The 15,233-nt window shown below is 43.3% G+C and overlaps 1 protein-coding gene across 6 annotated transcripts in view; it reads left to right on the top strand.

Annotated features, from left to right (window-relative positions):
- Positions 1-15,233, top strand: part of DIP2B (disco interacting protein 2 homolog B) — a 219,890-nt gene that overhangs the window by 90,723 nt on the left and 113,934 nt on the right. For 4 of the 6 annotated variants that reach the window (XM_077870077.1, XM_077870073.1, XM_077870074.1 and 1 more), the window contains exon 1: positions 7,690-7,840. The exons of the other annotated variants lie outside the window; for them this stretch is intronic. In XM_077870077.1, the coding sequence (XP_077726203.1) occupies positions 7,705-7,840 (136 nt within the window). In that variant the 5' untranslated portion in view covers positions 7,690-7,704. Of the gene's footprint in view, positions 1-7,689; positions 7,841-15,233 lie in introns of those variants that run through there. 6 annotated transcript variants of the gene reach the window in all.

Below are 15,233 nucleotides of genomic sequence, written 5' to 3'. Positions count from 1 at the left end.
TCAGCCAAACCAAAAGTTACAGCCTCTAAATATTGATGTTTTATAAAATTGCAAATTGTTTATAAGAATCCTTGAGCATTTCATCATACTTCTTTCTTTTACTCTACTTTTTTACCTGCTAAGGATATCAGATGCCATGGCAGCTTTCTATTCCAAATTATGTAGCTGCTAGATCATTTTTATTCTTTTTGCTTGTTTCCCTACCCTTGCTCAGAAAGCCTCTATTCTTGAGGATTATTAACATTGAACATACACTCTTTTGCTGAGGCTGCATTGAGGGGTGTGGGTTGTTTTTAATCTTTAAAAATAGTGACCATCAGTTATTTTAAATTTTGCTGTGGTAAAAGAGGAACCAGTGGCAACATCTGGCTATCTTTTATGAATATTTGATCTAGGGTGGACCCTTTGGATTTAGGAACTCCCTTTTCCTCCCCATAACTGCACTGTTTCTGATGCTGATGGTTTTCTTCTCTTGTCTCTCTCTTCCTCTCTCTGCCTTTTTTCCTTGTAATCCTTCCCTTCGGTCACTCTTGCAACAGATCTGACACCCCACCCCCCCCCCACCCCCCCGCTCCCTGGAGCTTCCACCACAAAGTCCCCCAAAGCTGCTCCCTGCACCAGTGATACTCCTTTCATTGACAGTCTCTGCTCTTTCCCCAGGACTTTATGAAGCCCAAGTAAATTTCAGTTTTTGGTGTTTTTTCTAAAACATAAACTAATCTTCAGTCTTCTCTATTCCTTATCACCTTTTCATGATTTTTGTCTTTATAGGCTTTTTTAGTTGTTTGCTTTGTTTTAATGGGTTTAGAGTGAGAAAAGAAAAGCACGTATGGGAAGTAGGAAAGGAGAACTGGCCTACTGGGACCTTTATATACCCTCTAGATCTTCCTTCCCCGATTCCTTTCAGCTCTCTGGAATCCTGTCATTTCTTCCTGAGGGTGATGTGTTCCGCCCTCCCAAGATAGATCCTGAGTGTATTTGTCTTAGAAGCTTTAAAAAGTTATAAAAGTTAGTTTGCTAGTACTACGAATAATGTATTCAACAAGTATTTATTGATCAACACATACTTGCTAGCCTGGATCCCATTATCCTTCCTTCCTTCCATCCTCCTTTTCTCTGTAAACCCCAGCTCTACATGATTTAAACCAGTAGCCTTCTCACAGGGCCTGCCAGGGAAAATCACGAAACTGGAAATTGGTGCCACTGAAAGTTCTCTTCTGTCTCCCTGAACCCTCAGTGGTGCCTGGCACACTCTCCGATTCTTTAGTTAAGTCCCTCTGCCATTCGGGCAGCAGACGCCATCGAGTGCTCACTCTGTGCCAGAAACGAAGAACATTGCTTGTATTGTCTTTTTATTCTATTCTATTCTATTCTATTTATTTATTTATTTATAAAAAATACTTGTTTGTTTTTTAAGATTTTATTTATTCATGAGAGACAGAATGAGAGAGAGAGAGAGAGAGGCAGAGAACCAGGCAGAGGGAGAAGCAGGCTCCATACGGGGAGCCTGACAAGGGACTCGATTCCGGGACCCCAGGATCAGGCCCGGGGCTGAAGGCGGCACTAAACCGCGGAGCCACCCGGGCTGCCCTGTATTGTCCTTTTCATCCTCATAGCAGCGTGTTAGGTTCTATTATTTTTGTTTTACGGTTGGGGTAACCGAAGCTGAGAGGGTCGCCGCTCTCTGGGGCGCAGCTGGCGGCAGAGCCTAGACCAGTGCCTCCCGTTCCTCTGGTGGCAGCTCCGCGTCTTCACTAGAACACTCTCCTCCGGCTCTCCGGTCCCGCTCGGCAAAGAGCCTTCGAGAGACAGCCTTCAGGAGCCGTCAGGAACTCGGGCCCTGAGCCAGACCATCCGGTTTGAAGCGGGCTCTCCCCGTGCGTGTCCTCGTGCAGGTCACAGTCTCCCGTGCCTCACGCTGTCACCTGAAGACTGGGACTGACAGCTTACCTCCTTCCATCGAGAAAGAGGTATTCAAGCCCTACTGCACTTCCAGCCTCTCGTGCGTCTTGACAGACACAGAAGATGATAGCATTTGTTCAATACAACGGGGTAAAAAAGGCTGTTTGCCCACTTGAAGTGGCTGCCCCAGCGTTTCCAGCTCCTGTGAGCTCGGCCGGGCTGACCCAAGGGCTGAGGAGGAACATTTCCACACCCGTAAAGGCCTCGCAGATGGAGGACACATACCGCCTTCCCAGCATAGGTTGAGAAGTCCCGGAGCTAACCCATGGGGGAGCCCACGCCCCCAGCTCGGGATCTTATTCCTTCTGATCTTTTCAGGAATTTTAGTCTTTGTCAGTCGTGTCATTCCTTTGCGGTATTTGATCACGTTTTCCCTTGCTTAAAGGCCTTCAATGGCTTGTTTCTTATTTGTAGTCAAATCCTAAATCCCTCTGCCCCACAGGACCCCGATCCTGCTGCTCCAGCGCCTCCTCTCACCGCCCCCACCCTCCGGCCACAGGGCACTGGCCTTCAGTGTGCTCCCTCCCGCCCACACCCGCCCCCCTCGCGTCCTCACGGGGGATGTGTGAAGCATACCACTGTGGGTCCGCAGCCACCTGCCCCCAGCTCCTGTTTCATTTTCCAAATATTTAGACATACCTGTTTTTCTTAGGTCTCAGCTTAACCGTCACTCCCTCAGAGCACTTCCCCAGCTGCCCGGACCAGGCCAAGTCCCGGGTTCGAACCTGCCTGCGTGGTACCGAGCACTGTGCCTGCCGCAGCCCCTGTGGGCAGTCCTCAGCCCCCTGGGCCCTGCACTGGACGGCCTCTTTTTATAGCCCTTATCCCACTTGTAATTCACTCACTAGTTATATGGTTGCTTTCGGATGCCTCTCTGTGCTGGAAGAGACTAGACTGTAAACCTCATGACCATGATTCAGTTTCGGGACCGTGTCTGTTCTCGTGTCTCATACCTTCTAGAGTAGTGCTTTGCAGATCGTAGTATTTGTTGGTTGAGTCACTGTTTCAACCTCTAACACCTCTTTCTCTCTACCATATAAATTTGTTTCTTCTTGAAGAAAAGAAAAAAATGACTCCCTCCCCTTGACTCTGTATCCTCCTGTAGAGACTGCCCCGTATCTCATTCACTTTCTAACAAAACACGTTGCAAGAAAAAAACCTGTTACTCTTACTTCGCCTCTTCTCTATTCTCCAGTACTATAAATATTTGTCTTCTCCCTTCACTGTTCCTTTAAAACAGTTCTTGTCTGGGCCCCTGTTGATGTAGCTGTCAGGTCCAGCAGGTATTTTTCAGTCCTTATTTCACATTTATGACAATACATTATTCACCTTCTCCTTCTCTCTTTTCTTCTCCCTCCTCCCTCTCTCTGGTCCCCCCCATTCCCTGCTAGTCTCCCTGCTGTGCCCCAGTATCCTTTAGTTTTCCTCTGCTCATTCTTTACATGTTAGTTTTCTCCCAGATTCCCCTTCTGGCCGCCTTCTCTTCTCACACTGCATTCCTTCTGATGATATCATTCACACCCAAGCCTTCACTTACCACCTCCTACGCTGATGCTGAATATCTGTATGTCTGTCCTAGAGCTCATCCAACTTATTGCCTACTGGATATCTTCCTTTTTTTTTTTTTTTTTTTAAGATTTTATTTATTCATGAAAGACAACAGAGAGAGAGAGAGTGAGAGAGAGAGAGAGGCAGAGATACATGCAGAGGGAGAAGCAGGCTCCACACAGGGAGCCCAATGTGGGACTCGATCCCAGGACCCCAGGATCACGCCCGAGCCAAAGGCAGACGCTCAACTGCTGAGCCACCCAGGCGTCCCTGGATACCTTCCTTTGGTCTTGACTTGCTACAGGTAATAATGCCAGGTAAATGGCATTCAGCAAACGTGGATCAAAGCAGCCTTAGATTTGGAGCTCGTTGGCTCCTCATTCTTACAGATGAGGAGAGTGAGGCTCAGAGAAGGACAGCGGCTTGCCCAGGACCCAGAAAGCTAGTCTGGAACAACTAGGGAAGAAAACATGTCTCCCGACACCTGGAATCTGAGTTCATAAATCTGTGCCAAACACATAAAGATAATCTGTTTTCTGTCTGTCCCACTGGAAAAGCGCTGGCCACTGACCCAGACGAGCTGCTCATTTTGTGATCCACGTACTGTAGCAGTGCCAGTGTTCTCCCTACTTACGGCTTTCCCTGTGCGCCTTTGGTTTCCGGTATGAATTGGCTACCGACAGAATTCTTCATCTGTTTGTAAATTTTCACTTTATTTCTGCACTGGCAAGATGACATAGTGAGATTTTGAGCAGTGGTTAATTTTGTCTATACCATCGATAAAGGAATGCCTGGCGCGTGACCTGCTTACTCCAGATTCAGTGATTCGTGTAGATGTTACTACTTACGCCTGGTTTTGTTTTATTTTATTTTATTTTATTTTTTATTTTTTATTTTTTTAAAGATTTATTTATTTATTTATGATAGAGAGAGAGGCAGAGACACAGGAGGAGGGAGAACCAGGCTCCATGCTGGGAGCCTGATGTGGGACTCGATCCCGGGACTCCAGGATCGTGCCCTGGGCCAAAGACAGGCGCTAAACCACTGAGCCACCCAGGGATCTCCCTTACGCCTGGTTTTAAAAAATGATTCTGATGGGTACCAGAAGAGAGGCAGAGTAATATACTTAGCTGTTCTCAGAAGAAACAGCTTTCTGATTTTTCCTGAGGAAACATGAAGATAAAAGTCAGGTGAAGAAGTTTTTTATAACTTCTTATTCTTCTTCTTACCTTCACCCTCCCTTCCTCACCCCCTGATTTTTTTCTGGAATTATTTTTTTCCCTTAGCATTTGCAGTTTTAGCCCTAAATTATCACAACACCCAGAGTTAGATGCATGTAATCCTGTTTTGTGCACAGTGGTACTATTTTATTTACATAAATTTACATATATTCATTTTAACTAATCTCTGTTCATTTCTGGTTTAGATGTCTGTACCTGTTCCTTGATGTCAGTTTTCCTTCTTTTAGACTATTGGCACCCAAAGTGACTAATTTTGTTGGGTCTTACTGGCCAAGATCTAGTACTACCCCGATGTGGCTTTAGAGACTTTTAATGCGCTCTCTTCTCTTTGTTGTTGTTAAAGAGAACCTAGTGATCTAGAATTTTCTAGATAACCCTTTTAAGGTTTAAAGCTATTGTTGGGACTTAAGGGTGGGGCTGGGGCTGGAGTGGTGTCAACTAAAACTAGTTGAATGTGTGCTATGTGCCAGGGACTTTTGCATTTATTCTTTCATTTAAGACTCATCATAAGCACTCAAGGTAGGAGTTCTTCCAGTTTCACCTATTATGAAACTGAGGCCGACTTGTTCAGTAACTTGTCATGGAGCCAGGAGACTGGCAGACTCAGGGTCCAGACCCAGACCTTCCTCGTGCTAGAGAACCCATGCTCTTCCTGCCGACTCCACCATCTCGGGGGCTCCCCCTGCCCTGTTCAGACCTCCAGGTCATTTGTATAGCAAATTTCTTATTTGCAGACATAGTTTTTCTAATGGACAAATGAACATACCTTTTGCATTAGATGGATTAATTGAGCCAGCTGCCTGCTGATGTCGTCAGGCAGAGTTCAGTTTCTCAGTATTTCAAGTGTTTTACTCTGTTGCTTTTTTATTTGTTTGAACTTGCTTGATGCCTTAGGTGAAATACCATCTGTAAGAAGTCATATATATTTGACCTAGAAAACAGAACTGTGCAGCCAAAACAATTCTATGATTTGAGTTTTGGAAGAAAGCAATCTGGGCTTATTCTCAAATTCTTGAAGTGGAAAATGTCTAGTTATTGTCCTAAATGAGGTGAGAAGACAACAACTAAGAATGGAAATTTGAGTGTTCTGAAGTTAATTTCCTTGAAAATCTTTTGTAAGATTAGTAAGTGTGAGTTAAAAGAAGACTATAGCTTTTATAGGCTGCCAGTTGAAGACTTTTAGAACCACTGATTTTTGTTTTCAAAAGAAAAAGTAGATTAAAAATTCTCATCTTTTTTCAACAGATTGAAGTATTTTAACAGATTGATTTCTGGCTAAACTCTGAAAATACTGTGGCTTTCACTCTTCTCTCAAGATTAATTCTACCTATGTGAAGAGAGAAACTACAAGGAGCTTTTAAAAATAATTCAGAGTTTTTAATTCTTTAGAATCCTGTTGGCCACTTTCAGTTCAGATATGGCAAGAAAAATAGGGAGGGAGAAACAAAGGCCACAATGCCCAGTAGCTGGTTTAGGGGGTAAGGCCATTGTTCTCTGTGACTGTGAACCTCTCCCACTCCTGCAGCTGAAGTGGTTAGGACTCTGTGTAAATAAAAACAGTGCTTTTAGGGAAAAAAATGTATTTGTTGTGAGTCTTTATCACCTTTAGAGGAAGGATGTTTGGAGGATGGGTGGCTGGTGAATGTAATTCATTGAATAGAATTGTTGTAAGGAGAACATGATAAAACTTATTAGTAAAAATTGTTTTTTGTCTCCTAGCCAGCGTCTCCTGGGTAGGATCCAAATCCTCTGCCTTTTTAAGTTTTACTAAGATCTACCTGATTCACATTCTCAGCTATATTTTTGGTTCTTTGTCTGTATGTGTCTACTTACATTTCTTGTGTATAAATGACCTTAACTCCGGTCCTAGTTCCCCATCTGCAGCCATAGCCAACATGTACCACTGTCCTGGTCTGAGATTTACACGTATGTTGCCAGTGGTTGAGCGGCTGCTTTCAGCTCAGGCCGTGGTCCCGGGATCCGGGATCGAGTCCCATATTGGGCTCCTTGCAGGAAGCCTGCTTCTCCCTCTGCCTGTGTCTCTGCCTTTCTGTCTCTGTCTCTGTCTCTGTCTCTCTCTTTCTCTATGTGTTTGTGTCTCATGAATAAATAAATAAAAATCCTTAAAAAAGATTTTACATGTAGAGGTTATTAGATACAGGTATAGATTGGAAGATGATGACTATAGAAGTTCTTCTTAGTTTCTCATTTCTTTCCTTCCTAATTACAAAAAAGAAAGGCCACATTCTCTGTTAGCTGAATATTTAGTAATGATGTATAATGACTTTTTGCTAATTGTTTTTTAACTGCAGTTGGACATGGTTTCCACAGTTGGCTGTCTCATTTAAAAGATAATTAAAGAGACAATTCATGCGGGGTCCTTCTTGGGGGGTGGGGGTGGATTTTTAATGCCTTCTGGAAAGTCATCTATATTTTGGAATGAGTCAGAGAAATTGTTTGTCTCATGCTGTTCATTTTATGAACAATAGATTAGTTTTATTCTTTTATTGCATCTGATTTGGGGGCCACCTACAAATAAACAATGGACAAAGAACAATAGGAAAAAGCCAGAGACCTAGATTCTAGTCTAGCTGTGTATCTTTAAGCAAGCCATTTATCTTTTCACATCTCAGTTTCTTGTTCTGTAGTAGGGATTATGTCTTTTCTGTTTATTGACGAGGATTTTTAGGCAAATCAGATGAATCAGTATCAGAATATTTTGAAAAGTTGGAATGCTGGTTGTGTTATATAGAGGCATTTAATTAAGAAAGAAGTAAATCGATGACCTATGAGATACATACCAGCCTTCAACTTCAGGTGTCTGAAGAACCCATGTTGAGGCACAGCAGTGGGGCCCTCCTGTTCAGCAGGGCCTGAAGGAGTAGCAGTAGGGCCAGTGTCTGTTCTTCAGAGACTGAATTTACAGCTTTAATATCCTTCTGTTGCTCCAAGTATGCTATTCTCTTCTACAGCTGTGGGTTTGAGAACAGTCCTGACAGCCATCCTTCAGGACCCAACTGAAGAGCAAGCACCTTCTGTGAAGTCTTCCCAGTCTTTTGGAGGCCAAGTTTGGAGCTTCACTCTGAAAAGTGAATATAGGGTGGTATTAGGGAGGAGGGGCCCTGGAGCCAGGACTGCCTGGGTTCAGATCCTAATTATGGCTCCTACTAGGTATGACTGACAAGTTGCTTAAACATTCTGTGGCTCAGCATCACCTATAAAATGGGACTGATAATAATATTACCTTCTAAGGGATGTTGTGAGACTCTTGGAACAGGGGCGGTTATACATAGTAAGCCCTCAATGAGTATTACTATTTACTTATTTATTCTTAGAGTATTAAGTTATTTATTATTATTATTATTTTTAAAATTCCCTTAGAATTTTGTACATGACCCCTAGTGTAGCCCTTGTCATGTTTTTTTTTTTTTTTAAGATTTTTAATTTTTATTTATTCATGAGAGGCAGAGATGCAGGCAGAGGGAGAAGCAGGCACCACGCAGGGAGCCTGATGTGGGACACGATCCCGGGACCCCAGGATCACGCCCTGGGCCAAAGGCAGGCACTAAACCACTGAGCCACCCAGAGATCCCCCCCCACCCCCCGCCCTTGTCATTTTTATTGTAATTATTTGTTTAGATTGGGAACTTCTTAAAGATGCAGACAGTTTTATTAACACTTTGCATGTCATCCATTCATCATTCAAAATGTTTTTGTGACACCCCAAAGTTCCCCAAGCTGTTGCCACCCCTGACTGAATCGGTATGACTTTAAGGCCGGGCTTCACTGGCACATACCTTTTTTATTTCCATTGAAGCAGAAAGAGTTTGTGGATGGAACTGTAATCCTTGCTCTGTGTCCATCAAGTTTAATACACATACCACTTGGTGACCCTCCAGAATTTCCCAAGGCCTGTGTTTATTTAGCACCTAATTGCTCAGGGTGCTTCACAAAGTCATCTCTGAAAAGTCTTAGCGTTGCTCTACTTCTTTCTGGGAGGTAAAGTCCTAAAGGAACCCTCAAACACGGCTGTAGTCACACACAGCCAGTCAGCAGCAGAGGAAAACGAGTAAGCCGCTAAGTGACTGCCTCGTTAGGAATTTGTCTTATTTCTGATACTAGAATGAAAGGCCAGACTCTGGCCACAGTGTCACCCACTGTGTAAAGCTTTCCTTTCCCTACCCAGGCAGAGCTCATCATGCCCCCTCTGGCTTCTGTACTGTATTTGGCATACATCTCTCCTGCAGCACTCAGGTAGGAGGTCAGCTGGGTGCCTTCCTCTTCTCTCTTCATGGCATGGCTACCCACCTCTGACCCCTGGCCAGTAGAGGGGAGGCTTCAGTGGGCTTTCACTGAAAGTGTGTTGATGTTGGCACTTTCTAGAGCCCAGGCCCCATACCAGGTAGTCTCAGTCACCATGAAAACTTACCAAGACAGCTGTTACGGTGACCCATTCTACAGACGTGGATACCAAGACTTATCAAGAGGTTAAGTAAAACTTGGTCTAGAGTCACAAGGCCAGGAGGCGGCAAGGCTGTGCTCCAGATGTAGTTCTTTCTAGCACAGACTCCTCAAGGGCTAACCACAGCACTCTATGCGCTCAAACGGCTGACGGGGTTGTAGGACTGTTCCTCCTCTCGTTCTTACCCTTCGGGGCTTGCGGCAGCTAGCAGGCCCACGCACACCTCCCGCAGCCCGTCATCATGCCGCTTAAAGATAATCCCTGGGCTGCCTGTGCCAAGCAATTACTGATCCTGGGCGGGTGAGGAGGGAAGCAGGAAATTTATTTCCTTTAGGTTCTGCCTCACGTATATCTTTCCGTGTGTCTGGCTTTGGCTCTTCAGGTTGTGGTGGTGCCTAGCGAGCGGACAGCCTTGGGCCAGGTGGGTCCCTGTGCCTGTTACTGGCTTGGGGCCTCCCACCAGGGTTCCCGCGGACCCCTGGAAGTAGCTGCTCTTCCAAGTGCACCTCCCACCAGGGTTCCCGCGGACTCCTGGGAGTAGCTGCTCTTCCAAGTGCACCTCTGGGTGGAGAAGTAGTTACCCTAGTGGGAGGGGAAGGCTAATCCTCTCTTTATTTGTTTAGTTCTCAAAAAACTTGAACAACAGGTTTAACTTCCATCTGTGCCATTTTAATGCAAATTTTATACAGGTAGAGTTATGGCACTCCTTTTTGTTTTATATGCCAGATGGCAAAAAATCTGTTCTGACTAAGAATGCCTGTGATGTGACTGAGTGTCTGCAAGAGTTCTGTGCTCTCCCTTGAGGCTGCATGGCCAGGAGACAACACTCTTCCCCTCCTCTTTCCTCTCCTCCTCACATTAAGTCCACAGAACCTCCCAGCACACTGCAGACAGGATTCTCTAGTGTGGTAATATCCAAATTTGCCTGATTTTTAAAGACTTATTGGTGAGTTTCCTGGGTGGCTCAGTTGGTTAAGCATCTGCCTTTGGTTTAGGCCATGATCCTGGGGTCAGAGGATTGAGCCCCATGTTGGGCTTTCTGCTGAGCAGAGAGCCTGCTTCTCCTACCCCTCTCCCAGCTCATTCTCTCTCTCTCTCAAATGAATAAATAAAATCTTTAATATATATATATATACAGGCTCAGCATCAGGCACTTGTTAGAAATACAAGGATCTGGGGCTTAATCCAAACTTGTGAATCAGAATCCTCATGGAAGGGGCCTGGGATTTTTTTTTTTTTTTTTTTTTGTAAAATTTATTAGTTTCTTTTAGAGAGAGTGTGTGTGCAGGAGGAGAGGAAGAGGGAGAGAGAGAACCCTGAAGCAGACTCCCTACTGAGCGGGGAGCCCAACACGGGCTCCATCTCAGGACTCTGAGATCATGACCTGAACCAAAACCAAGAGTTAGCCGCTTAACTGACCCAGCCACCCAGGCGCTCTAGGAATTTGTATTTTTACAAGTTTCTCAGGGAATTCTCAAAAATTAGGTATTTGGAAAATGTTGCTTTCTTGCAGCAAACCCTGGTTAACTACCCGTGGGGAGCACAATAAGAACACAGACTATTGATGGGCAGTGACAGAAATGTGGAATAACAAATTCAGGTAGGTAGGTAGGTAGGTTCACTGCATTCCTTCGGCCTGGTCTTGCCCTCTGGCAAAGGGATCCATGGATATGTGGGTGCAGTTCCTGTAGCTTTTAATGCCCACTGATTTTATGGACTGTATTCCTCCTTTCAGGCGAGCGGGGCAGGTGCTGCTTTTCTGATCACCTTTGAAGTCTAGCTGTCAAGTTTTTCAGCAAACTTGGTTCACTAAATTTCTTTCCCTGGGCCTTTCAGCTCTTGCTAATGTGAAGACCTCTCTTTCTTCCATTTCTGGTTTTCCACCCAAGTGCACATGTCTCTGATTCACTCTTCTCTCACTGCCTCCACCTTACTAATTCATTCAATCACTCATTCAACAAGTGCTGTTGTGCCAGGCTGTGGGCGGGCTACAGAGATGAACACGACACAATCCCTGCCCTCAAGTGCACAGTCTAGTAGGGACGCAGATGTGTTAACAAATAATTAAAATACCAGTGATGTGCTGAGTGCTATCATAGTGTGTGCAGAGTTGGAGGGGTACCAAAAAGTGACAGGTGTCACAGAGGAGGTGACTTTTAAGCAGGGTCTTGTGGTCCTAGAAAAGGGGGAGGGCATTTTAAAGGCTCCTCATCATAGTCCTCACATTCTCATTGCAGTTCATCTTCTAGGTCTTCTTAATGTCGTTGCTTATTTATGGATTTAATGGAGCTGATTGTCATGGCTGAATTGACTTTTCTCAAACCCTGAGTTGGTTAGTAATTGATTAAGATCTAAGATGCCAAGTCTACTAGTTCATCCCACAATCAGTTACTGACAGTAAACGATTGAGACTCTAAACCCTGAAGAAAGGCTTATAAAGGTAGATGTGTTCTGAGCCAGCAGCAGTGGTCCTTGTACCCTTCAGGCTGTAGGGTGTATGTGTACAGTGGAAGTAGGGAAGCTCGTGAGTGGGAATTGGGACAGGAGAATGCTCCATTGTTTCTTTTGCAATAAAAGACTTGATTTCCTCTTTTTAAGAAGGGTTTCCTTGATATGCTCCCACATCTCCGTTAGTTGTGTGTATTGTTGGAGATGACCTAAACTCTTCAGTTTGCTAATTTGACAAGGTTTGGTTTTTATTTCCAAAAAATGTACTGCAGATTTCTCTCATTTCACTAAAGAAGCAGAGATGAAGGGCCATTGTGATTCAGTTTGTATGGTCTAGTAAGTAGCTGTGATTGTAGTTTTAACTATTGTTTCTTGAAATAATGGGTGTTCATTGTAGAAAAATGAGAAAATACAGATAAGCAAAAAGGAAAAGAAGTTAAAACAAATCCATAACCTTGCAAGCCATAGCTAGCCACTGTAATATTTTGGTATATAAAACTCCAGACTTTGTCTATGTATATGTTTGTGTGTAAAAAAAGTTATTCCAAAAAAAAAAAAAAAGTTATTCCAAAAATTGAATATCCTGTATAAACTGTTTATTAGTATCTTATTTTCTCCCCTATTGTGTGTATATATATAGACACATATATGTATATACACGTACATATACATGCACACACACATACACACACTGTGACCATCTTACTGTTTACAGATCCATATCTATAGAACCATTAATTCTTAATTGAAAAAAAACATTTTTGAGATTGTACAAATTATCTAGTCTTGTTTTTTTATTTTTTAATTTTTTTTTAAAGATTTTATTTATTTATTCATAGATACAGAGAGAGAGAGAGAGAGAGGCAGAGACACAGTCAGAGGGAGAAGCAGGCTCCATGCAGAGAGCCTGATGTGGGACTCGATCCAGGGTCTCCAAGATCATGCCCTGGGCTGCAGGCGGCGCTAAACCGCTGTGCCACTGGGGCTGCCCTGTTTTTTTGTTTTTTTTTTTAAATCAAACTCTGGGGACGCCTGGGTGGCTCAGCAGTAGAGCGTCTGCCTTTGGCCCAGGGTGTGATCCTGTAGTCCCGGGATCGAATCCCACTTTGGGCTCCCTGCAGGGAGTCTGCTTCTCCCTCTGCCTATCTCTGCTTCTCTCTCTGTCTCTCATAAATGAATAAATAAAATCTTAAAAAAAAATAAATCAAACTCTGTTAAAGTATATAAAACAAGTGAAACCCCTCATAATTCCATTTCCCAAGAGTAAACATTTATTTATTTATTTTTTGGAGTAAACATTTATTTAATGTATATATACATTATTTTTCAAACTATTTTCTATACATATATGCAAATGTATCTATTTCTATTTTTTACACAATTAGATCTTGTTATACGTACTGTTCTGCAACTTGCCTTTTACCCTTTATATGTTTTAGACATCATCTTGTGCCAGTACATTTGGAATACCTGTCTATTATTATGTAGCCCAGGGTTTCTTATCCTTAAGACTATTGATAGTTTGGACTGGATAACTCTTTATTGTGTGACTGTCCTGTACATTGCAGCACACTTAGCCCCATCCCTGGCCTCTATCCCTTAGATACCAGTAATACCCCTTCCTCTGAGTGTGACAAAAATACCTCCAGATATTGTCATTTGTCCCATTGGGAACAAAGTCACTCCCAGTTGAAAGCCACTGATAATAGGTGATCTATAATTATAATGTAAGTATCTAGACTCCTTCCATTTTTCATCACAAAGAATAGGTCAGGCAATATTCTTATTTGATTTTTGTGCACCTTTATGAATATTATCAATGAATAAATTCCTAAAAATACCGTTGCTGAATCAAAATTTTGAAATTTCCAAATTACTCCAAAGAGATTGTATCACTTTATTTTTCAGCTATATCCTGGTAGTTCTAAAATTATCTCTCTTTCCTGAGTTTTAGATCCACATATCCAGCTATTGATTGGACATGACCTTTTGTGTATCTCATGGGCCTTTCGTAAACCCAATTCCCATTTTCTTCAACTCACCAAATTTGCCCTTCTTGCTGTATTTCTCTGTCACAGAATAGCACCACCATTTGCCGGAAATGTTCTCATCCTTATCCATCCAGTCATCAAATCCTGTCCAGTGTTTCTCCCAAATGTCTCTCTTAATCCATTCACTACTTCTTTTTTTTTTTTTTTTAATGGTTTTTAAAGATTTATTTATTGGGGCAGTTGGGTGGCTCAGTAGTTGAGTGTCTGCCTTTGGCTCAGGTCGTAATCCTGGGGAATTGAGTCCCACATCGGGCTTCCCCCACAGGGAGCCTGTTTTCTCCCTCTGCCTATGTCTCTGCTTCTCTTTATCTGTGTCTCTTGTGAATAAAAAAAAAAAAAATTAAAAAATTGTTTATTTGAGAGAGAGATAGAGTACACAGAGGGAGAGGGAGAAATAGACTCCCCACTGAGCAGGGAGCCCAACAAGGGGCTCCCTCCCAGGCCCCTTGGACCTGAGCTTAAGGCAGATACTTAACTGCTGGAGCCATCCAGCTGTCCCTGTTCACTTCTTTTCTTCCCTTCTACCACTGTCTTTAATTTAGGATACTACTAACTTGCCCAGATCACTGGTACATTGGTAGTAGCCCTGGGCTAGCAGGTAGTCTCTTTGAGCCTCTACCCTTGGTCCCATCCTCCTCAGGAAGAGTGAACTGCCTTGCTGACTCCGCAGTCTGTGTCACTCCCTGTGTAAGCCCCTCCGCGAGGCCTGCTACCTTCCCACCGTCCACGCCATCAGTCCTGTGCTCAGGCTGACAGCAGCTGGCATTCACCACCCTTGGTTTCAAATCTGTGTTCACCAGTGTTGTAAATTTTAGTATACAACTTACTTTTTATGCTAAATTTTGACTTTAAAGTTTTATTTCAATTTAAAAAAATTCTTTTTTAGAAAACAATGCTCTACCATGTCAACTCACAACATGTATTTATTCCCCCGGCTTTGAATTACTCATTCTCCCTTGAATGAACTTTTGTTCTCCTGTGTTTCCTGTTCCTCCTCACCCAGCTCTCTACCCATTCATTTGCTACCCTTTCTTTAGTACCTAGTATATTTCTTGGCACTTGAACCACACATTTTTCCTCTGTTAATCAGTTTTTATTCTTATTGCAGTTGTTGCATGTCTACTTTTTGTGTGCTTTGTGTATACTTTTAAATTTTAACCTTATGAAAAAGATGTATGTGTACATAAATAATACAAAGCAGTGAACCAAGGAGAGAGAATATGAGAATTCCAGCCCCGGTTCAACCGTAGGTACTAGGATGCAGAGAGGCCTTTCAGGTATTCCACTCCAGTGCCTGAACCTCAACTTCTCCCCTGAACTAGACTTTTGATTTTACGTGGTTCCATATAGCAATAGAGTTGAGTACCTCCCATATCAGTTGTATTAATGTGGTCAAACCGAAACTTTGGAAAGGTCATTTGTCTGCCAGCCTTTCAGCATTCCATTTTGGTCTATCTTAAATGCCAGGGAAACGAGGGATGCCTAGGAACTTGGGAATCTCTGACATGGTATGCAGCATAT

This window comes from Canis aureus, chromosome 25 (genome assembly GCF_053574225.1).
Source record: "Canis aureus isolate CA01 chromosome 25, VMU_Caureus_v.1.0, whole genome shotgun sequence".
Lineage (NCBI taxonomy): Eukaryota > Metazoa > Chordata > Mammalia > Carnivora > Canidae > Canis > Canis aureus.
The sequence above is the reverse complement of the archived record's forward strand: the minus strand, read 5'-3'. Positions and strand labels throughout refer to the sequence as shown.